The sequence below is a fragment of the Mesoplodon mirus genome (assembly GCF_964341445.2).
Source record: "Mesoplodon mirus genome assembly, chromosome: 3".
In the NCBI taxonomy this organism is placed as follows: domain Eukaryota; kingdom Metazoa; phylum Chordata; class Mammalia; order Artiodactyla; family Ziphiidae; genus Mesoplodon; species Mesoplodon mirus.
In genome coordinates this window covers 191,143,173-191,168,927 of record NC_138978.1, presented here as the reverse complement: position 1 = coordinate 191,168,927, position 25,755 = coordinate 191,143,173, and the positions used below count along the sequence as shown (strand labels likewise).

General features: G+C 36.5%; 1 protein-coding gene across 1 annotated transcript in view; it reads right to left on the bottom strand.

The window, feature by feature from the left end:
• Window positions 1-1,441: 1,441 nt before the first annotated feature.
• Window positions 1,442-25,755, bottom strand: part of CDC73 (cell division cycle 73) — a 92,705-nt gene continuing 68,391 nt past the window's right edge. The window contains exons 12-17 of the mRNA XM_082612983.1: window positions 22,832-22,867; window positions 22,442-22,529; window positions 16,954-17,115; window positions 14,121-14,221; window positions 7,752-7,893; window positions 1,442-6,833 (exon numbers count right to left, since the gene is read on the bottom strand). Of these exons, the coding sequence (XP_082469109.1) occupies window positions 6,797-6,833; window positions 7,752-7,893; window positions 14,121-14,221; window positions 16,954-17,115; window positions 22,442-22,529; window positions 22,832-22,867 (566 nt within the window). The 3' untranslated portion in view covers window positions 1,442-6,796. The remainder of the gene's footprint in view (window positions 6,834-7,751; window positions 7,894-14,120; window positions 14,222-16,953; window positions 17,116-22,441; window positions 22,530-22,831; window positions 22,868-25,755) is intronic.

Sequence of the window (25,755 nt, the reverse complement as noted above, 5' to 3'; positions counted from 1 at the left end):
CAGGGGGTGGGGGTGGGGGTGACCTCGGAAGAGGGCAGAGCTCAGGTCTTCCAACAAAGACTTTACCATCCTCAGGATCACTGGGCTCCAGAAGAAGCTAGGAGAAGAACTAGCCTCACAGGGGAGCAAAGAGGGAAGACAAGTAAGACTCAGAGTAGGCAGGCAGGCCACAGGCAGAATTTGCACTTAGGAACACAAAGCTCTCATAATCTGTGCTAATGGGACAAATACATAACATTTTTTTAAAGCAACTTGGAGGGGGTGTTGAAGTGATCTATACCTTTTAATTTTAAATCTCAAAAAAATACCTAAATGTACATTCACTGATCTCTTGATATAATGCCAAGGTTTTCGTTTGCAGCGTGGATTCTTTAAAGCTCGTGCTATCTAGTAACGATCTTCTTGTCGCCATCAACCTGAGTCCCTAGCCTGTGGCTGTCCTCCCTGTCACCCCAGTTCTTGTTGTCATTCTAGATTAGTTCAACACTCACATTAATAACCATTGCCTCACAGATCCTTGACTCTTTATCTCAAAGATCTCCTCCTATCTCGGCCTCTTCCAAGGTCTTGACTCTTTCTCATCAATATTCTATCACCTCTGAAATCTTGATTTCACACATCCCATCCTCTGGCCTTCTCATCTTTCAGGCTCACCTTTAGCCTCATTTCACTAAAGGTTTCAGTTCATGGTCGGTGCCACTTTCCCCAATCCACCACCTCCTTTCCATCATTTATTCCTTGAAGGGCTTACTTAGATCCCGTGTTCTGGTCCAATAATCATCACCTTGCGAGCACCTTCAACTCCCTGGCCTGCTTCTACTTCCATCAAAAGTTAAAAATCTAACTATTTGCTTTCTCTACACCTGCAGGTAAATGCTGCTGGAGGAGGTGGGGGGGGAATATATATATATATCTCTCTCTCACCTTACAGGTTTGCCTAGTTTCACTTAAATTTATGACTGAAACCCCAAAAGGATACATCACTGCCCAAATCCTACTATATTTGCAGTTCCCAAATAATTTCTTCTTTCTCCTCAAATTCCTACGTCAACTTGCTTTAAACTCAATTTATTTTATTTAATCATCAGTAACTCTTATTCTTCCTTTTTGTACTCAGTGGTGCATTATGGAATAAAAATACATAACTAAGAATACAAATTCTTTAAAATCAAAAACACCATAAACATTAGCGATGCCCAACTGTGCTAAAATAACTGAATGAGCACGAACAAGCTCATTTGATCTCCCCCAACCATCAACACTCACTTGACAAACCTTCACATTATTCCATTTTAAAGAGAAACATGTTCATATTATTTAACAACTTTAAAAAGGAAACTCGATGCCATTACCACATTTACATCTTTAACACTGTGAACTGCAGGATGGCAGCTCTTCTGTGAGTATACATTACCATATTTTATCACAGTGAATGTTGTACGACCCAGTGTGTTTCCATTTGGATTTTTTTGTAGCAAATGAAGCACAGCCCAGTAACATATCCAAATGTGATAAACAGAATCTCTCAGATGCCTTCTGGTTCATATGGCCTCAGCCCTACTGACATCAGTTACGTGATATAAATCAACATTCTATAGATGAGGGTGAATTATAAACTATTAATAATTCTATGCCAAAGGATCTACAAATAATGATGAGACAGACTCAACAACACAGCCTTCTCCAGAGCCATTTTAAATGTTTTTTATGGTCATTTAAGAAAATTGAGAGGAAAAGTCTTCTAACCCACCATAAATGCTGATCATTATACAATCAAATATAATAGGAAAAGTGTTTTAGAAAATGAGGGGAAAAAAGCTTATTTGGCAATGTGCTGTTATTTATATACTAGTACCTTTAAGCCCTAAAAAAAGTTCAACATTTACAACTCAGGCTATATCTACTTTAGTTATGTGATAGCTCACCCAAGAGCAGATGATCAAAGGGACAGAGAGCAGAAGAAAATACATATTTAGTGGGCACTTATGAACTGGATGGAAATTAGGTTCGAATATGGCCCATTAAACTTCATTAAAGAAATTTTGCTGCAGAAGATTCACACATTATTACTGGCACCACCAATACGCTGCTGCTGCTAATGATTTGATTATGTGGGAGTACAGTTTGTTTTAAACTATTAAATGTTAAAATCAGGATGCACAAACTGTAAAGATAATGTAATTTACCAGGATACACTCTTAATTCCATGACAAGGATATAGGAAATGTGACCATAACCAAGCTGTAAGTTCAGCCGAGCACACAGCTCATCTTTACGAAGAACGACGAGTCTCTGTATTATTTAACTCATTAACAGAAAAGGTGACTATAAATGTACTTAACTCAGTCGTTTTCAAAGTGAAAACTTATATATTGTATTTATTTCCGAAACAGAGGAATACTATGCCTGGAAAATCTGATGAATCATTTTATGTAAAGACTTTCATCATCCACATCCGACCCCACAGTACAGTTTCTGTCTTCTTGGCTGAATGTGCTTTTTCTGGTGGGGCATGGGGGCGGGGGGAGGGTACTATTAAAGTACCACAAAATGTTTTTGTTCACAATTAAACTGGAGACTTAAAACTCCACTGATGTTAAATCAGAATGAGTACAACACTTTATCAGGTTACACCGTCCAAATTTAAACTCTACTCAAGAACCACTTTGCTTGAGAAATAATAAAATTGGTGGCTAGACAATCACTTCTAGTGCCTACACCATGTACATGAACCGCATTACATATTAAAGCACTTTAATCAAACTTGGAGGTTAAGTAGCTTTTAGTAAATTTAAAGTGGATAGAAATGGAATTCAATGGCAAACAAAATTCTCAGAGAGATAGGTCATTTACTTAAATTTGACATAGTATCACCCCACTTTTTGAATTTTGGCAATAAAACTGGTTTTATTTCATTAGCTTTACTCATTTAAATGGCACGCATTTGTAACTCCCAAGATACTCGTATAAACACTACCTAAAATAATACATAAAAAACCAAACAGATCAATAACCTGAAAGTGTCATTACCTATTATGCATTTACTAAATATAATTCTTTATACATCTATTATACATTTTTAATTTTTCCTTAGTTATTATTCCAACATATTAATATAGAAACTATGCTGGGGTCAATATATATCCAAATGTGGCAATGAGTTGGCCAGAACACATAGGACATGGCATTTCAAAATTTCTAATGCAATTCTTACGTCAAATTCAGTCATTTCTCCCCTTTTTATTTCTAAAGTTAACATACCATGGTTAATCAGTTGAATATCAAATCCAAGTGAATCATAAAAGTTCAGTCACATAATATTAAAGCTAATGTGATTAAATTTATTTTTCATGTTTCCTTTAATTTTGACCAGCTTTTGTAATGGCTGCATTTGTAATATTATAAAATAAACCGTTGGTCTCCAAAAATTTTATAAATGAATTAGTTTGACAACTAAGACTCATATAATAGTTATCTGACAAAGTGGCACTTTATTCCTGGCCACATATGTATACCTTATCATCACTGTTCCTACTGTTAACACCAATAAAATGAAATTGTTATGTAGTAAGAAATATGGCAACTAAATACCCCCTCCCCACCCTCCAAAAAAGAACAATGTCATCACTTTAATTTTATTAGGAGTCACAAAATTTTTTATTTAGGAAAAATATTTCCTTCAATGTTTATTAGATAATGGATCTTATTTAAATGAGTAATTTACTTTTACTTTTCTGTGTAGACCAATTAAAAAGTATGCCTCTTTCCTTTCATAAGCAAATTCTATTTGTCTAACTCTGCATGGCAGATAAGAAATTAATACTTTATTTCCTTCTACCTTAAAAATTATGAATTTTCCTCATTATGAATTAGTTATTTCTGTATGGACTGTTGTCACGCTGCTGTTAAAAAAAAAGTTAGTAAAGGATATGGACACAGGGGAAACAAACCATAAACTATAATACTAGTTTATAAGGAAATATATTAAACATTGTTTAAATATTAAACAGCAAAATATTCGTATATTAAATAAATAAGACTTGAATTTGTCTTGTGGAACTATAGGCCAATACCACCAATAATGGGGATGGTCTAGTGCAAAAGGTGGCCACAAAAGAAAAAAAAAACAAAAACAAAAAAAGGAGGAGACGACACAACATTTAATACTGGCATTGTTTTCGTAACAAATTGAGCCAGTGATTTTTGATCCTTTCTCAACATAAAATACCTGAAGAACAACTTTTTAAAAATACTGATGAACAGGTCTCATCCCATACAAATTAAATCAGAAACAGGATTCAGGCAACGGAATTTTTTAAAGGCCCCCAAATGATTCTAACGTACAGTCAGGGTTGAGAGCTGCTGACTGAAACCCACAAGCTTCTTACTATTGCCTGACTCAGAAAAGGTGTCCTATGAATGGAGAAAAGGCGCTTTCTTTTACTGGTGAGACAAGACAAGGGTGTCTTCAGTTACTTATGGGTAAGTCAAACTTACTAATGCATACTTCCTTTCCATTAAAATATCTGCATAGGCCTCTTCATTCCCTACAGGGAATTACAATTACAATTCTGTATTTTTAAACTCCAAGACCAAGTAGAGTCAAAGTACTTTTTTGTAATAGATCAGTTACACTGAGAATCCATCACTCATTCGTGCACATAAATATGTACTGAATGCCTACTGTGTGCAAGGCACTGTGACAGGTGCCGCTACAGGACCTGGAGCCACGAGAGGATGAAGAGTGATGGGCTGGAAGCTTTTTTCCTTAGAATTAATGGCTATAAAATGAATTACATGGACCTAAATAAGGGAATGAAGGTCAAAAAAAAAAAAAAAGACAAAGACAAAAAGTACATACCAAGGGTTTGATTTTCAAATACATGAAACAGCATATTTGTACTTTTCTTAATGTTATTTCCAGAGCCTCTGAATACACGTAAGGCAAATTCAAGATAGAAAAATAAACCCTGTTTAAAGCAGATGTTCCCAATTTTAACCACACTCTATAAATTTCATACATAAGTATAAATACTAAAAATCTTTATAGAAAGGTAGTTCATGTCCACTTGTAGTAGTCTTAACAAGTAATCTTACATTAAAATATTACAGATTCTAGTCCTTGACTATTTCATCACGGAGAAAGTTTATACAACACAATTTATTTTGAAAACAGATTTATATGCTGAGAAATTCTAATGTGAACAAATTTGAGTTTTCTTTTCAAGAAGAGAGGATGCAGAGAAGGGAAGAAACGGGTGGGGGGCAGAGTCTGTTCAAACCTTATAAATATCCTAAAATCTAATAATTTAAAACGCTGACTGCTTTCTTCCTCAAGAACCTAGTGAATTCCATATGAATAAATACTTTTTCTGTTCATTATTGGCATGGACTTTTTTGGTTACTTAAAAAATAAATATTAAGTGCTTCTCATTTTTACGATAGCATTCAATTTTAAAATGAGGCTAGGTAATGTCAGCTTAACATAAGAAGGAGCTAAATGTATACATAAAATATGTTAACCTATGAGAGATTCCTGGGGTGGGAAATGACATAAGATGAATGATCAGCAACAATTCTAGTGGTAAAAACTCTTTAGGGGAGTAAAGGTTCCAAGCTGCTTTTAAGTAATAAAAAATGGATCAAGACTCAAGAAAAATGCTCATTCATTGTACCTTGGATGCAACACTCTCTAAAGTACAGAAGTAGTAAAATATTTTACTAAGTTAAAATATAGGTTTTATATTTTATACGATATTGAATACGCACATAAAAATACCAGTGTTTTTATCTTGTTTCTGTTCAGACACTTAATTAAGCAAATATGTTCTTTGGTGTCTGGGAGAGTTTATCAATATTTAAAGATAATGGAAGATAAGAACATGCCTAGAAACAGAAGACTCAAAATCCTATACCATACAAAGAATCAAAGGTGGACTTATTAGAAAAGACAGAGTTACACTGCACTAGGACTAATACATTTCTTTCCCCCAAATCATACTCTGGCTCCCAAAATAAAAAGTACTATAGCCTATAAGGTTTTTAATCTGTGTTTTGAGATTTTTCAAGTGGAAAGATAGCACAGATAGAAATATATCATTCTAAGTTTTAAAATTACCAAAGTCAGTGAGAAGAATGTACATTCATTAAATGATTCATTGTAAGTAAAGAAGTCTTGAAAAGCCGAACAGTTCAACCAAAGGTGATGAATTGTTCTTGATTTTTCATTATTCCTTTTTAAATAAAGAGAAAGTACAGATATAGTACACATACAGGCTGACATTTTGATTCATTCAAAATAGTCACATCCCTTTGCTTGGTTTTGGAAGTTCCAGAGACTAAAATTAATACCATTCATAACACAGTATTTTCAATAAAAGGAATTTTCAATAAAAGGAATTATAGAGCAATGAAAAATCAGAAGATGGCTTAGAGAGCCTTATAACCTCTACATATACACACTTTTGTAACCTGTATTTATTTTCTAAAGAAACAAATTTTAAGTAATGCTACTTTAACCAATGGAGAAAAAAATTCTATCAAAATATACAATTTCCATTACAGACTAGAAGGCTAATATTAAAAAAATAGTTGTAAGCCAAAAAGTTTGCTTATATGACAGGCATCATCCCTTTGAAGCATAAATCATCAAATAAGGTTTTATAAAAGATCGATCTGTGACCTTCTTCATTTGTAAGTTCTTGATAGATTCATAAAGCTTCAGTCCCAGTCTCTAGATCATGGTGTATCCATGCTTCTTAATCCAGATTTCCAGAAAAGCGGGAAAACAATTAATTCAGAATCTCAAGTGGGATTTGTGCTTTACCATGTACCTGAAAAATAATATTATAATACGTTCTAATGATTATAAGAATTCTAGAATTTTTAGAATATTACACGTAAAAATAAGTTGACATTTTTTAAAACTTAAAATCAACACTGGAATAGGATGTTTTGCTTTCTAAAAACCGGATACTGTAACCTTTGGGAATATAAGGATTTCTGAAGTAAGCCAGAAAAAAACATTCCTCTTAATAATTTCTATAATCTAAGAGCTTCTGGCTAGAATAATAAATGATTCTCTTTAATATATTATCAATTATAACCACTGGGTTAACTCAATCACCTAGGACTTTGAGGAAACCCATAATATTTGGTGAGAGACCAAGAAAGTTACAGATTTGACAGAGCACATGAGATGAGAACCACAGATTCAGTGGTATTGTGATCACATGCTATTGTTATATTTCCAATTATAAAACTGATATGATTGCAAAGGTCTTTAAGAACTCAATTTATACTAGTAATTAAGATATATTCAAAAACTGAACTCCTTTCTGAGCAGGCAGCTACCCATAACTCAAGTCCAGAGTCAGAGACCTTTTGGTGCTGGAAAAAAATGAAGGGATCACTTACTTAGTCCAAATTCTCTGGACAGACAGAAAACAAGGTTCAGAAAAGTCACACGGTTCATTAGAGCCGAATCACAAAATCAAGACTAAAATCTAGGTCTTCTGACTCAGATTTAGTGCTCTTTCTACCAAGTTATAAGCCCTTTCTCCCTTTGTTCAAGTCAGTATAACCAAGATATTGGTTAATTGTCTATTTTAGATCAACAACAAATTAGGCAGTGTTTTAAAGGGGCTTTGGGGGATACGGTTCACAACTTTAAGGAACTTAAAATCCAATAAGGAGGCAGGAAAATTACTAAAATAAGGCAGAAGTTAAGTGCATTTTAGGATCAGGATTACCTATCCAGGGTTTCCCAGAATCGTAAGAAAACTGGTCTATCCAGATGACGTTTGTGATAGCTGAGTTCTAATACTGTTACATCCCATTTCTGAACGTTTGGATCCAGACGAACTTCATCATATTTGAGATGGAAGGCTTTAACTACAGGGGGGAGAAATAATACTCTTTATTCAAACTGCAACCAAAATTATAAAAATATTTTATAAAAGAATAAAAATACCCAAACACAGACATTAATCAAAAAAACTTAAAAAAAAAAAAGTCAACCTTTTTTCCACCAACCAAAGCTGTATTATAACCAAAGTGATCTTTGAAATAGAGGCTGAGCACTGTAGTATCTCCCAAAACATTCAATTCAACAAAAATTTACTGAGGCTTATACATGCCAGCCACTGGGGACTGAAATAAAAAATGAGGTAAGGGTTTCCCTGGTGGCGCAGTGGTTGAGAGTCCGCCTGCCGATGCAGGGGACACGGATTCGTGCCCCGGTCCGGGAGGATCCCACATGCCGCGGAGCGGCTGAGCCCGTGAGCCATGGCGGCTGAGCCTGTGCGTCCGGAGCCTGTGCTCCGCAACAGGAGAGGCCACAACAGTGAGAGGCCCGCGTACTGCAAAAAAAAAAAAGAGGTAAAATAAAACGCATATGATCCAGTGAAGGATAAGAAGGACTACTCACATACAGTATGATAAAGGTAGTAGAATATCATAGAAACACAAGAGAGTAGTACCTTACCCACACATCATGGGATTCAGAAAAGGCTTAGACAGGCAGGGTGGAGTACGAATTAGGCAAAACACAGAAAAGTGATCCAGTTAACAAAAAGAACGTGCTCAAAGAGAAAAAGGTTTAGTCTAGGAACTAAAGAAATTTAACAAAATTGCATCATGCAAAGTAAGGTAGGGGAAAAAAAAATAACATAGGGAATGAATAAAAGCTAAGACCATAGAGGTTCAGAGCAATGCCGGCCTTGTAGGCCATATTCACAGGTTTGGACTTTTACCTAAGAGATGTAGGGATTTACTGCAGAGTGTATAGCAGAGACTGATGATACAGCATAGTAATCTAGAGGAGAAAGAGATTTGCTCTACTGGGGAGAAGATACACATATGACAAGAAAGATTCAAGAGATACTTAGCAAGTGAGAACTAATGGAACTTGGTGAGAAATGAAAAAGGAAGAAGAAACAACTGGAAGGTCTCTGGAGAAGGTTATCTGGAAGTAGATATTTACATGATATAAAAAGAGAGTCTAGCAAAGATCTAGAAGAGGAGGATTTCAGGCAGAGGGAACAGCTGATACAAAGGCCCTTAGATAGAAGAAAGCTTGGAATGCCCTACGAACAAGAACTTTTGTAGGCAATGTCCTATATGCAGAACCTATTCAGCTATGATAAGAAATCTGAATTTTATTCCAAATGTGATAGTAAACCACTAGATAGTTTGGAGCAAGGAGGTGAAATTATCTGATTTTCATTTTCAAACGCTATCTCTGGTTGCTGGGGAGATTAAAGACTCTAGGACTAAACTTCCCAACAAGTGTCTGCTGCCAAACGTTAACAGGTGACCATAAACACTGACTTTGAATCTTCTTCCTTGATCATCCCGCTGGACCATCCTCACCAGTTTATTATTGTATTTGCAATCAGTTTATCATCAGTGGAGTGTTAGTTTTACTTGTGTACATGGAAGATGTTTACCTTTTCTTTCCATTTTTTACTTTTTTTCTAACATATAAGGTATGATCATTACTATCACCATTATCATCTACTATTACGAGTTTCTAAAGAGAAAATGATTGACTGTTAATTTTTTTAAGTAGCTAATTTATAGATTGCTTGTTCCATACTTCTTGCAGACTTAACTGGCTTTTGATGTTAACTAATCAAGGTCTAATTCCTTGATGGAAATACAAAATAAACCATTTATGCCCCCCAAAAACACATAAACATTACTTCTAAATTATTTGCTTTCATAAATAAAGGTCTCCTCATTGAGCACATTATTTATTTTGAATTTAATTCAAATTAATCAATTTAAACCAATTCATTAAAGGGACTATCCGTTATGGATTCAGAAAACTCACTTTCAAAATAATTATTATTTATATGTGTAAAAAATATTTTTTAAGTTTCTTTAAACTTTTAAATTAAATGAAGTCAATATTTGAATACTCTCTATTGTGCTTACTACATGTTTCTCCTTTCTAATGTTCTCAGTATGATTTGCTTTAAAAATCATTCTTAAAAATACATGAGTTGTAAGTTTTAAAATGACTTATCTAAAGCCTTATATAGGGCTTCTCTGGTGATGCAGTGGCTAAGAATCCACCTGCCAATGCAGGGGACACGGGTTCAAGCCCTGGTGCGGAAAGATCCCACATGCCGCAGAGCAACTAAGCCTGTGAGCCACAACTACTGAGCCTGCGCTCTAGAGCCCACGACTCACAACTACTGAGCCTGCGTGCCACAACTACTGAAGCCTGCGCGCCTAGAGCCTGTGCTCCGCAACAAGCCACCTCAATGAGAAGCCCGCGCACCGCAATGAAGACCCAATGCAGCCAAAATAAATTAATTTAAAAAATCAAAAATAAAGCCTTATATAAAGGCCTATAATCCCCTTAACTAATTTCAATAGATTTAGTTTACACAGTATTTATTTTTCCAATAGAACACACAACTTTTAAAATTAAAACTGAATATCAGAGTCCAAAAAGGTTAAGTCACAAATGAGGAAACATAAGGTTTCTCTCATCATACAAAGTATGTTATTAGCATGAAGCAATGGTGGCAAGCAAACTTACACCAAGACACCATAAAAACCTTTTTTTTTAATTTTAAGGTTTTATTTAAGTTAGTTTATCTAAAATGTATTTTACCATGTAATCAATATAAAATTATTGATGAGATATTTTATTTTTGTCCTGTGTAAGTCTCTAAGATCTGGTGTATATTTTACACTGACAGAACATTTCAATTTGGACCAGCCAAATGTGGCTGGTGGCTTCTGTTTTGGGCAGTGCAGGTGTAACCAACCCCGGCAAGAACTCAGCCGCCAGTCTAGGGAATTCCCTGGAGGAATTCCAGTAAGTCCAGTGTTTCTTACTCATAAAGACATAATTTTTAAGCCTCAGCAAAAATAGAGGAAACAAAGTTCTTCTTATAAGAAGCCAGTTATCTGGGGAAACAATGAACACTAAAGCAAAATACTTCACACAATTCAGAATTGTTCATTTTTTGCAAACTGCATGAATGTTGTCAACACTTTTTTGCAGGAACAAAGAAAGAAAAGAAATAGAAAGGTGCTCTTAAATAGTATTTCGGTAGATAAATGATGGCATGTCAAATGACAAAGGGACAACATAATACAGAAGATTATTAAATGAAAAAGTTTTCACAACGATAACTAAAAAATTTGAAGAAATCATCATTTTAAAATCTTGATCAACAAATGCATGTAACCATTTCAAGCATAAGAAATAATATTTTGGGGACTTCCCTGGTGGCGCAAAGGTTAAGAATCCGCCTGCCAGTGCAGGGGACACGGGTTCGAGCTCTAGTCTGGAAAGATCCCGCATGCCGCGGAGCAACTAAGCCTGTGCGCCACAACTACTGAGCCTGCGCTCCAGAGCCTGCATGCCTACACCTGGTGCTCCACAACAAAAGAAGCCACCACAGTAAGAAGCCCGTGCACCGCAACGAAGAGCAGCCCCCGCTCGCCACAACAAGAGAAAACCCACGTGCAGCAATGAAGACTCCATGCAGCCAAAAATAAATAAAATAAGTAAATAAATTTTTAAAAAATAATAATATTTTTAAAAAGCTATATCCAGTTACAAGCTCAAATCTCTCATAATTTTGAAAAGATTTTATTTGTAAATTTTATACAATTCAATATTTAAAATGTTTTCTAAACTTTTGTATTTTCTTACTGTGCAATATGAAGAAAATATAATTTTTTTTGCCAAGTATCCTCAGTTTACTCCTATGCTATATAGAGCTTATCATTTTCTTTGTGGGTTATGGGGAAAAGGTGAGGAGCTAGAAGAGTCAAGAGTTAAACGCAAGGAGACCAGCTAAAAGCTAAGAGATAACATATTTCTAAACTTCTGGCTTAGGCAAATTACTAAAAAAAAATTGACTGAGGCAAAGAACAGCTTGGGGATGACAGAGGGTATAAGACAATAGATTCCGCTTGGAACAGGTTGAGTCCTGATACACCGATGGGACTTCACAAGGAATCACCTGGTTATCAGTGAGATAGGCAGACCCAGAATATCAAGCCAGAGACATAACTTTTAGAAACAGAGGATACAGGTGGTAACTGAAAGCTATCAGATCTCCTTGAGAGAGTATGTGTAATTAAAGGAGAAGAGAAGCGGGAACACAAATATGTCACTGAAAGCCAGAGGAAGAGTAGCTAGTGTCTGAGAAAATGTAACAAGCCCTCAGAAAAGAACACTTAAAAAGGAGGAAATGGATCGAGAGTAAAATTCTGATAAGGAGATCAAAAGTATCCAATATTTGGGTCACTGGTGAGTCTGGCGGGAACAGTTTAGTGGGCAAGCAAGAGAGCACAACTACAGTAGCCTGAGAATCAAACAGAAAGTGAGTGAGTAGAGACAATTCTTTCAAAGGCTTGGCTGTAAAAGGAAAGGAGAGCGAGCTAGAAGAAAAGGTGAGGTAAGAGGAAAGGGTTCTGTTTCCTTTTAAGATGCAAGGGGCAAGAGTACTTTCATTGTAAATGCTGCTAAGTAAAGAAGAAAGGTTGAAGAGAAAGAATACATCTTGGAAGAAAATGATTATTGTTAACTTTTAAAAAAATCTCTAAGTTCTTATCTAAATTTCTGAAGACTAACAATCTGAACAAAACAACAATGAATTTAGAAAGCATTTATATCTTGAAGACATTCTAATCATTTTTCATTACAGTACTATTCAACAAGGCAAGCAAGGAGGTAAAACACAACAAAATTAGTGTTCACTGACATTTTGCTTTCATTAAAACTCCCATTCTCTCTACATCTTTGACTTCCATTTATCAAACCTGTGCATTACTCAGGTTTCTGAAATAACATAAAAAGCTACCATCATATTAGAATTCATTTTTAAAACTGAATGAAGGCAGGAGAATAAGCAATTAAAAGCTTTCAAGCCCGGGCAGTTTCCAGCCTGGAAGAATGGTGGTACCACTAACAAAAACTAAAATTGCTTTATTAAAAAAAAAAAAAAAAAAAGCTGGGTTTCACAGTAGCATAACCTACATTCATAATAACTAAAGTTGTTATTTCTAACAAACATACCTGTTTCATGAGGATGCTTTTTAAAAAGTAATTTTACTAATGTTACTAACTTAAATGGGTACTCAAATTAAATGATAATCAGAACATCCCTACCAATAAAAAGACAAGCTTAGGGCTTCCCTGGTGGCGCAGTGGTTGAGAGTCCACCTGCCGATGCAGGGGACACGGGTTCGTGCCCCGGTCCAGGAAGATCCCACGTGCCACGGAGCGGCTGGGCCCGTGAGCCATGGCCGCTGAGCCTGCGCATCCGGAGCCTGTGCTCCGCAGCGGGAGAGGCCACAGCAGTGAGAGGCCCGCGTACCACAAAAAAAAAAAAAAGACAAGCTTAAATTCATCTACTTTTGGTATATCAATACATACCAAAATATGGTCAATAAAAGACATAAGACACATGAACTCTATCAATTTAACAGGTATCTACTGAATGCTTCCCAATGCCATGCTCTCTTCTGTGCTGATGATACAAGAGTGAACGAGGCAGACAAGGCTGCTCCCATCCCGGAACTGGCATTCTAGCCAGGGAAGACTTACAGTACAGATATGAAAATAATATAACGTCAAGCAACAGTGAGTGTCACCACTGCAGTAACTGGGAGGAAGTAACGGCTACTTCCAGGGTGGTCAGAGAAGGGCTTCCTGAAGGACAGAGTACTTACTTGGCTGAGACCTAAATGAACAGAAAAAGGCCAGTCGTGCAGCAACCACTCCAGATAGTGGGAGTAGCAGGCGAAAGTCAACCCATTTAAAAACTGGCTAACAAAGTGAATAGAAGTGTAGGGGCATGCAACAATATTAATGGTTTATTAATGTTGAGGGATAGGCAATAATTCACTGTTAGATATAAGTACACAGAAAATATTAATGTTCCAAAAAGGCTTTAAAATATTTCACAGGTGCTTAAAAATTAAAATTCGTGGTACTTAACAGGAATCCTTTGGTATACACATCACTTGTGCAGAGCCATGCGGGAGGAGGGAGGGAGGGAGGGAGGGAAGGAAGGAAGGAAGGAAAGAAAGAAAGCAAAAGCATTTCTATATTAGATAAGCAGTAAAAATAAAGAGACTCTTACTTTTAGCAAATATGTCGACTGGTGATCCATCAGGCAAAAGCCACGGCCAACCTTTGAACTGCCATGCAGGACCTTGCACAAAAACTGCTACAACCCGGTCCCTATAAATAGAACAGAGGGAAGGGAAGAGTGGAGGCTGAGTATCTCAAATACTCTTGGTTACTATAATCCTTACGGAAAAAGTCTCAGCATTATTCCTGCAATAGTCTCCTGTCAATACTTCTGTGAGGCAAACACATTACTGCATTACCGTAACTTTTCATTAGAATGTTACCATTAGAGTACACAATGATTGCTACATTTCCCATGCCTTGTTTTTTACACCTAAGTCATTTAAACATAACTACATGCACAGTCCTGTACGTGATCCTTTTAGCCTTTTATCTCTGCCCCTTCTTTTAATTAAAGGGCCCATTTGGCTTATGCAACAGGGAACAGTAGTATATCTGTTAACTGAAAAAGTTAGTTTTAAAAGAAAATCATTTAAAATTCAAACGCATCTTAAAATATTTCACTTTAATTAAAAATGTTATAAATTATAATAATTTGCTAACCATTTTATAAAGCTCAAAGGCCTTATTTTGAGTTCTTCTGATTATCTGGAAAATGATCTGAGTACAGAAATCACCTAAACTTTTAAACGTTTTCAATTGTTTTACAACTGTTTCACTCACCCTAAATTCTCTGAGTTTTTTCGAAAGCAACTTGTTTTTCCCAGCCATTCAACTTCATTTTCCTAAAAAGCACAAGTCTCTTTCTAGGCCCTCATATCTCATTAGCTTCTGGGAAATTTAATTAAACTGAGAAATTATAATAAGTCCAAAAGCCGTAAACAGTTTAAAAGCCTACAACTAAAGAGGTGGGAACAAAATCATAACATCAACAATAATAACTAACACTCATTAGATTTACTACGAGCATTTACTATGTGCCAGTGCTGGTCTAAGCAGTTTACTTATGCTAACACATTTAGCCTTCAAAACAACCCTGTGAGGTAAACTAGTATTACCCCTATTTTACAGGCACACTGGAGAACAGTCCACTAGCCAGAAGAGAGGAGGAGGGAGGGGGGGGTGTGGAGAAGAGAGCAGAGTGGGAGGGAGGGAGGGAGATCAACGATTGATCTTGCGCACTGGTTATGCTATTATCCTGTCCGGGGGCTAAGAAATCACATGAATAGCCAACTCAGTGTTACAATGCAAACAGTTCTGACCTTACAACTCCCTGAAAGGGTCCTGGGAATGCTCAGAGGTCCACAGACCATACTTTGATAATCACTGCATTAGACGGAGACTCTGTACATCCAACAGAATATTAAGCCGAAGTTACCTCCTATTCAAGTGAAAGACTTACAGCAGTGATCAAAGTTACTATGAAAAACCACAGCTTAAAATCCTTAACCTGCTCAAAATCTCTAAGGCTAAAATTAAATCTTAAATAAAAAATTTCCTCCTTCATGGGATATATGCTCCATACTGCCTAAACCATCTTTGGTAATGGAGCACACTATTAAATGGTCTCTTAATTTTATGATGTAACTTGCACCATACAATAGTTGAAGGTCCAAGGTACCTGCCAAAGTAAAGAGGATTTGCTAGACAGAGGTCCCCTAGATCCTAGTGTGTCTCACAGGGTTAGCAGGGAGCAGGATAATAAAAATACTATTCCCTGGGGCTTCCCTGGTGGCACAGTGGTTGAGAGTCCGCCTGCTGATGCAGGGGACATGGGTTTGTGCCCCGGTCTGGGAAGATCCCACATGCCACGGAGCGGCTGGGCCCGTGAGCCATGGCTGCTGAGCCTGCACGTCAGAAGTCTGTTCTCTGCAACGGGAGAGGCCACAACAGTGAGAGGCCCGTGTACCGCAAAAAACAAACAAACAAACAAAAACACTATTCCCAGTGAACTCCTGAGAGGACAATTAACAGAGAACAGAAAAAAGGTAAGGAAAACGTTATCCCTAGGTTATGACACTAATGGCTAGGACCTCATACATAGCTCAAAGTATTTCTATTAGGTACTAAAGGAGAATTCTAATACAAGCACCCTTGATTCTTTAGTAAATTTTTAACATACTAATATTCTCAATGGCTTTACTTCCTAACATCTGAAGACTAACGAGTACTTCAAAGGTAAATTTCAGCTAATGCATCAATGTGTTACACTCTCTATATCAGGGAGATGCACACTTAGACTGTGTATTTTTACTCTGGCTTAGATAATAATTTAAGGTAATTCATGTATCTGAATTTATACACACTTTATACTACAAAGATTGGGTTGGCCAAAAAGTTTGTTTGGGTTTTCCGTAACGTCTTACAGAAAAACCCGAACGAACTTTTTGGCGAAACCAATAGCTTAATATTTTATTAAAGGACATTTTAATGCAATAAAACAGCTGAACTGGGGTGATGTTACTATTTTTGTTAAATTATTTCTTTACAATAAAAGTAACAATGCTTTCACTTATCACTTCTTACCAAAATAAGTGAATTCTCCAAATCAAAAATCTGAAACATAGGCCCTCTAAAACAACATTAGTCTATTTGAAAATTTTGTTCTAAAAGCTGATCCAGAATAAATGGACAAGTGGAAAGAATTTTTACTCTCCAAGTTTTCCAGAAGTTTGTGTTTCTTCTTATAAGTAAAATAAACTTTAGACATTCATTCAAAATATATTACTTAGGTACTACTAGAATGTTAACATCACTGATGACCAAATTAGACATTGACACAGGTTTCAAGGATAGGTTCTATCTAGAACTCATGATAAAATCCGATGCTCGTTCATTACACAAAACATTAATGACTATGTGAGAAATACAGATTAATTTACCAGTCTTGAGGCAGTAGTTTAAGGGGCTGGTCTACTACTCTGTAAGGAACTGTGACACTAATTGCGGTGCCCCCTGGCTGCATCTGGTCTTTTCTTCTCTGTATTAGAGTTTCATTTTCTCGTTGGCAGCCTTGTTTCTTCTTTTCATCTGATGGGACAAACCTTTCAAAAAAACAGAAATGATTCCACAGGAATGGGTAAAAAGAAAAGAAATCGTATTTTGAAATGATTTTTTAAATAATGATAGTTTTAAACCAAATACATTATTTTTTGAAATAAACCCACTCTGCATGTACAGATCATAATGCTTGAAGAGTATGGGTCTTTACTTCCCATGCCAAGTAGAACTCAAGCTCGCTTAGGCCAGAAGTCAGTATGTGTGTGTGTCAGTCTCACACACAGACACCCAATTTACATTCCTTCATCTAGCATTTAGTATTCCTCAAGATTATATAAACAACCACACTAATCCTTGATTTCTCAAATGCTAGTAAGAGGGAAATTTTACTATAAATCAAAGGTCACTTGAAATGGAGCTGACGTGGCTAGCTAGGTGACTCAGTCTACCCAGGAGCGTCAGCAAACGCCCCTTTCCACATGGTAACCACCACTCCCATAAGGATACAGAACATGTACAACAGACCAGAAGTTTCCTCCTGTACCTTTCAGTAAATCCCCATCCTCCTCCACCAACAGGCAACCATACAATTCTGCTTTCTATCACCACAGACAAGTTTTGCCTGTCCTACAAATTCATATATGCAGAATTGTAGAGGATTGTACTCTTCTTTGCCCAGCTTCTTTCATTCAATTTAATGTTTCTGATATTCATCCATGCTGAGGGGTATACTGGTAGTGAGCTACCAATGAATTCTTTTTTACTGCTGAATAAAATTCTATTGTATGAATATGCCACAATTTGTTTATACGTTCTCCTGTGGTACATTTGGATGGTTCCAAAACTGTGGTTATTACAAATAAGACGACTATAAATACTCTGGTACAAGTCTTTTTGTGGGTGTATGTTTTCACTTCTCTTATACAAATACCTGTGAGTGGAACTGTTGCATCATTGGGTATGTTTAACTTGAAAAGAAACTCTCAGAAAGTTTTCCAAAGTGGGATAAAGTATGAAGAACATTCTAAAGGCATCTCTGAGCTAGCTAGCAAGAAGTAAAGAACTCTTGGGCCAAAGACTGAGTAAAGTAGGGAACTCAAAGAGGTTAGGATAACACTGCAGACTTCTTTCCATCCACGGAAGGCACTGGCAAACTAATGAAACTTAAGCTTTGTCTTTTATTGACACGATATTTCACTAGACTCCTGGAAGAGGAAACAAAGCCCATATTCTGCTCAAGGTAGAGAATCTAACAGAAGTTCCTTCTTTCATAAAGCTAGGACTCTGGGGGTTAAGTTCAGTATAATATAAATAATGTAAACTAAAAATAAACCCACTGCCCACCCGTTTTCCTGCCCCCCATGCCCACCCTAGCCCTAACCAACACCCTGACAAGTGCAAGAATAATCAAATCTCGGAATTGCAAATTGGACCTCACTTGGATTTAAAGCAAGAATTAACAACCCTGACCACAGTGACTGGTTCAGAAATAAATGTGTTATACAAGCCAGGCAAATAAGACTTAATCCTGGGATTTTTGGTAACCTGGAGTTTCTGATGGTCATCTTTGCCCCTGAAGTGGGAGAACCTGCTTAAGAGACAGAGAGACTAACTCCTGATCACTTCATTTAGCACTGAGTCCAGCTGTGTCAGAAGCTAGGACTAGTTATACTGAGATAATAAATTATTTTTTGATAAGGCTACTTTGAGTTGGTTTTTAATACTTACAACAAAAAGTGCTCTAATGAATACAACCAGAAATGATGCACAACTGATTGGATGGATATTTGTGATTTGGAGAAATATTTTGATGTCCACTGACTCATCCAATATTTGCAATTTATTTATTCCACTTTGCATTCTATGAGGGTGAAGGAGTATGGGTGATATGATTCAAGTCATTACTGTTTAAATAAGAACAGTTCTAGTAAAATAATTTTCTTAGTATAAAATGCAAATGAGTTGATATACCGAGGTTAAGTTCCAGATTTTAAGTTTATGTTATTTTGAAAAACAGAACAATTTTATGGATATTTCACAGATTAAAAATACAGTTTTTGGGAATTCCCTGGTGGTCCAGTGGTGGTTAAGACTTCACCTTCCAATGCAGGGGTTGCAAGTTTGAGCCCTGGTTGGAGAGCTAAGATCCCACATGCCTCAGGGCCAAAAAACCAAAACATAAAACAGAAGCAATACTGTAACAAATTCAATAAAGACTTTAAAAATGGTCCATATCAAAAAAAAAAATCTTAAAAAAAAATAATATATATAGTTCCTTTCTCCTAAATAAAAGAAGTTAAAATTGGGGTGGGGGTGGAAAATTAACAATAATTTCTGGATGTTAAACCTCAAACTGAGAATTTAACTTAAAGCAATGTTAGATTGGCTATGCTCCCAGGTGCTTAGCAGACACAAACGCAAATCTTTCTGTAACTCAAAGAATTTCCACAAGAAAAAAATTCCAAGGAAAATGAACAGAAATGACTAAATGAAAACCATTAAATGAATAGTAAAAAGAAAAAAAACTAAACACACAAGGAAATGAGGTATAATGAACAATCATCAAAAGAAAATGATTAGTAAGGACTTCCAGTGATGCAGCTATCAAAGACCAAACCTGTAAAACAAGCCTACAAATACGTACAGGGAAAAAGAAATTATTTTAAGAAGAGAGAGAGAGACCAAAGATTTGAAAAAGAACGAAACAGGACCACTAAAATAGAAAAAATAAGATATCTGAATTTTAAAATGGAATGACTAGACTGGGGGATGGCCAAAGAAACAAACTACACAAACTACAAGTTATACCTACAGAAATGATCCAGAATGCAGGTGACAGAGCAACAGACGGAAAGTAGGACTGTTTACGAGACATGGATGAATGTGATGGTGCAATGAGAAAGTCTAAAGTAGGTGTCATTTAAATCGCAGAAAGAAGAAAGACATAAGGGGAGATGAAAGGAGAACACACAGGTAGTATCTAAAGAGATAAGAGCCCAGACTTCCCAAACTGATGAAACACACAAATCCATAGATTCAATGCTGAATCCCAAGGTGGGATATATAAGAAATCGACCCCTAGGTACAGCAGATAAACAAATTTAAAATGATCTTTAAAATAACAAGGTAAAGCAGATTTCCTTCAAAGGACTGATTACCGCAGCTGACCTCTCGTCATCAACAAAGGAAGCTAGAAGGTAGTGCAGTAATACCTTCAATGTAATAAGGAAAAAGTTAACTCCTCTGTGGTTTTCCAGAGTGGCTGGATCGTTCTGCACTGCACGTGGCAGCAGGGAACCTGAGCTACCTACCTACGGTCCAGTGTAAGTAACCCTCCAGTAACCCTTCTGCCTGCTCCTCCCCAGGCCTCAAGTGGCTCCCTCACGTGCCTGTGCTGAACAGTAGTTGACCAATGCAAGGGGAACCCTCTGCCTATCTCTGGAGCACTCTCTCCGTGCAATCTTTCCTCTTTGGAACTCTGCCCTGTGAGAGGACCATCGTGGCCAGAGTCACAAGTGCCATCCAATCAGTTTATTTTAAATAAACTTATGGTCTCAGTGAAACTTCTCTCAAGATCATGCTTATAAATGTAAAATGTGCTTTTTCATATTCCACGATACAACCTTCATTTTGTTATTTGAAATGTTAAAGGTGAAGGCAGGTTTTATTTTATTTCGTTTCATTTACTTAATTGAAGGGCTAGAAAAATGAAGAATCCTCAATTTTACATGAAACCAAACAGAATCTATGCCAACATGAGCTATGGGTTATAGCCAGTACTATAATTGTGTGGAGGAGGTTTCAATTATGCATTAATTACATAGCAAAGCCTCCAGCTGACTCAAGCTGCAGGGGAGATGTCAGCTGCAATGAGGTGTTAAACAATGAAGGGAGTGTTTTAAACTGGGAAGAAAAATTAGGCATGATCTATCCAAAGAAGGTAGTCTTGTTAAATTGTTTGGCTTCTCTGTAGTAAGGCTAAGGAGAAAGATGCTAAAATTTAGTTTGTGATTTCCATGCACTACTTGCTATCTTTATTATAAAATAATATTTTATATTATTATCAGATCTATTTAAAGAGATGGGCCAAAATAATTATATTTCATATTCATCCAACTGTAGATTACTTGAGGAACTGCAGACTGTAGATTATCTGAGTAATCCACAACACTGTCAGAATACTAAACTTCACAAAAAAAGCCTAATAAAATATGAAAATATAAAACCTAAAACTTCCTTCTTTCCACACTGTTATTAGGAAAAGGTTCACTGAAAATTTCACTCAGAAGTACTAAAGAAAAAATACTATACGAATACACTTGTATGTGCCAGTTATGTAGGTTTTTATACAGCTATTTAAGTCATAGGCACTCAAAATTCAATTCTGCATTTGGTAAAACCTGGAATCAGCAAGTATTACAACTTATTTTGCTACTCATTTTTAATTAGTCATAAGTTATTTAGAAGTAGCATGATTTTCTTTTTGGAGGTGAGGTTGTTTTGTTTCTTTTTTTAAGAATCATTGTCGTTATTTTACTGAGAAAGTTAAGCATCTGGAAATTTTAACACAGGATATAGATTTCCTCTTCACTTCTTCAACTATCTTTTACTGATGTCTAGGTTAAAAAAGTATGGTCCCTGGGGCTTCCCTGGTGGCGCAGTGGTTGGGAGTCTGCCTGCTAATGCGGGGGACACGGGTTCGAGCCCTGGTCTGGGAGGATCCCACATGCCGCGGAGCAACTAGGCCCGTGAGCCACGACTACTGAGCCTGCGCGTCTGGAGCCTGTGCTCCGCAACAAGAGGCCGCGATAGTGAGAGGCCCGCGCACCGCGATGAAGAGTGGCCCCCGCTTGCCGCAACTAGAGAAAGCCCTCGCACAGAAACGAAGACGCAACACAGCAAAAATAAATAAATAAATTAATAAAAACTCCTACCCCCAACATCTTCTTTAAAAAAAAAAAAAAAAAGTATGGTCTCTCCTCCTCCCTCTAGGAGGTAGATACATCTAATTATTTAAAGTTCATATTACTTTTTTGGTTCTTTAACCAGAATTTGGAAGTGAGGAGAAGACAACCTGAATTTGTTTTAGAACCTCTTCAAGCTCTTCAACTGGAGCAAAATAATTCACATTAAAAGTTAATACAATAATACCCTCTTCGTTAAAACTTCAGTCAAGAGTTTCTACAGTTTTCCCCACAGGGTTCAGATATAAAAGACTATACTGTTTTGAACACTACGTTGGAGACTATCTGTAAAGCCTATGGCACTGAGACTTAATGTTTGCTTCTCAGCATAAATACTGCACTAGTAACACTAAGTCTCAACAAGAGTTCCACGTCCTGCGACAAGAACAGTTAAGAAACTACTTACTTCAGGTCCTGCAGAAGGTCCTTTGCATTGAGCATGGTTATTAAAGAGGTGGTAGCTGCAGGAATTATGATAATGGGTGTTCGAGATCCTGTAAGGACAAAAGTTTAAAGGAGCAAATACGTTATCCAAAGGAATTATAGTTACTTTCCTAATTATAAGTTAAAAGTTCGTAAGTTTGTAATTTTAACTCTTTTGAGCTAAAAAATATTTTAGTCAGCAGTGATACTCAGAATATTTAATGATCAGGATGAGCACGGACTACTCAGAACAGACACCAAACACAAACATTTGGTATAACTGCACAAGCATGCAATCAGCCCTGATTTTGTAAGCCAGCTTACTCACGTTTACTTTTTTAAAGTAAGTTTAGAGTCACAGGCACAACCTTACCTTTCTTCTGATTTGGGGGAGGTCTGGCTTGAGAAACTGTAAGAAAGAAAAAAAATTCAAAATATTGTTATGAAAATCACATTCTTATTTTCAAACCGACAAAGTAAATAAGGCCTAAAATATTTGTATTTACATATGACTAGTTGTAGAATTTTTAAATGTACTGCAATCCTCTTAAATAATATTAAGTTATTTCTCTGCTTCACAAAACCACTACAGTGCCTTAGCACTTCAACAATCAGTGGTCACAAGGAAAGGGGATATATGGGCATTGGTAGGCCCTGAGTATCTACGTTCATGGATGCCTGGATCTAGAAAAGGAAGCAAATAAATAACTTCTGAATTAACTGGTTACACTGTAATAAATGCAAAAACAGAGTACTACAAGAGCATCTAACACTGGGGGAAGGGCTGGGAGAGGGAAATGTACTTAACCGCTGTGGAGGAAAAACAAAGACATTACTGGGGACTAAGACCTAAAATATTTACCTTTTTCTCTCTTTTTAAATTTTTTTGGGTTTTTATTAGCAGAAGAAAACATGTATAGGCAATGAGTCATGTAAAGGTCTTTATTCTGGAATTGCCCGTATTATCAATAATTTTGAATACATGTTATAAAAACATGAATATTTGTATCTTTTCATTATTTGTATATACAATGGACTTTATAATACACAAAAATATTTGTTGGCATAATAATGGCAATATCAGCCTAGTTCAAGATTAACATATTTTACAATAAAAAGTGCTGTATGTTCAATTTTCAGTATTTATTCATACAATAAATTTTTATTGACTGCCTTCTACATGCCATGTGCTGTGCTACAATTAATTTTTTTAAATCACAAAAAAATAAAAATTCAACCATTTAAAATTCGAATTCAACACTAGTTCTTAGAGATACCACTTTTAAAGGAAAGCACACACATCTTTGGAATATGTTCCATTTTAAAAGCAGTAAAATGCTAAATTTTAACTAATACTTTGTACTCCTTTATATAGCTATTTCATTGTGGGAAAATATTATGTAGTCCAGAAGTATGATTCTTCTAGCCACAGAAAGCAGAGAAAGATATATACAAACACAAGTTCACACACATATTTATTATAGTGTTCTCATCTTTCTTCTTCCTGAGAAAAAAATACTAAAATTTTCTTAAATTATTTTTAGAAATAGTACTCATGGATACATCTGACATGTATACATGGATACGGCTAGACAGTGTCATGTGGAATATAATACAATCTCAATAAATACTTAGAATTTGCTGGCGGGATACAGGAATGATGGGATGGACAGAGAGATGGATAAACTGGAGACGGGAGCTGCTGGGAGAATGACTAAGGAGAACAAAGGAATCTTCAACTGAACTACCACTGATTTGCTAAGGGAACCCACAATGGACTCTGGAATACAGGAAAAGATTCTCTAAAATCAAGGCTGAGAAGACTTAATGTAGCAAAAACACAAAATATAAAAGCTCACATATTAAAAATAAACTTTAGGTGTTTAGTAAAAAAACAAATACAATTAAGGACCAAGACAGGGACATGAAGATGAACAGGCTAAGGATAAGCTTGATTTAAAGGGTGGGGGAGGAGAGAGCAGAATAAAACGAGTCCACAAGGAGAGTGATGGAGAGCAAGAGCCTGTACTCGGATGATCTCGATTCTATCCCCACTGTGCCGCTTGGCAGGCAAATTACCCCGGCACGCTAAGAGGAATGCCGCTCAGCTTCAGTTGTCCCCAACCATAAATCAGAGATAACAACTTCTACATCTTGATTCTGTTTTAGGACTCTTAAAAACAACAAGGCAAGCTGTCCAGGTCCTGGGCCCTGGGCATATTTACCATTCACTGAACCTCGCGGCCACCGCTGATGTAAACTGCTACTGCTTCTTGAGCCTCTACCACTACCACTGCCTTCCGCAAACGCAATGCTGAGAAGAGGCAACTACTGTTACTATGCTTGACTTCAAACATAATTAATATTCTTTACTTAAGTATTTATTCACAGCCTATGTACAAGGCACTCTGCTAGGTTCTTATTTTTTATGATGATAAATAAAACAGAAATAATCCCTGCCCTCAAAGACTTTTCAGTAAAGTAGGGGAACCAGACCATAACAAATAGGCAAACAAACACATATAAACAAATTTGACTACATAATATTAAGGAGCAAAGAGAATGTATACTGATATTAAAGTGTCCTTTAGACAAAATGCTTAGAAAAAGCCTCTCAAAGGAAATGGCATTTAAGCTGAGGTTTGAAGGACAAAAAAGAGCCAACTTGCAAAGAACAAGTGAAAGAACAGTCTTGATAAGAGGTAGGAACGTGGGCAAATGCCAAAGGCAGGAAGAAACTGTCATGCTTATGGAACTGCAAATGTGCAGACAGACCATGGGGACAAAACGAAGAGTGGCAGATGAGGTTAAAAATACACGTAGGAGCCACTTTATGTAGGGCTTTCTAGGCAACGTTAAGTTTGTTATTTAAGTGCCACTGGAAAACCCTGTAACTTTTAAGCCAGAAAGTGACATAATTTGATTTTCACATCACACCTTCTGTAAGGGAAAAACAATAAATTTAGATAAGGGATCAAAAGGGGGACAACCGTGAAAGCAGGAAGCTCAGTTAGGACTATCACCGATATTCTATAGTGGTGCTACCCAAATTATGTGCGGTTAAGCATAAGGTTTTTCTGTAAACTTTCCAAGGTCAACTAAATAAAATACAGTAACAATGAACAGGTAGAAAACTGGCCGTGCACCTGGATGTTGTGCCAGTACTGTACCCTCAATTCCTATCTGTATCTTGTTAGGGACCAGAACTAAACAGGTAGTGGACTAATATCAATACTTTAAGATGCACTAGTCTAGAGAAATGCTGGTGGCTTAGACTTGAGTTGTGGCAGTGGAGAT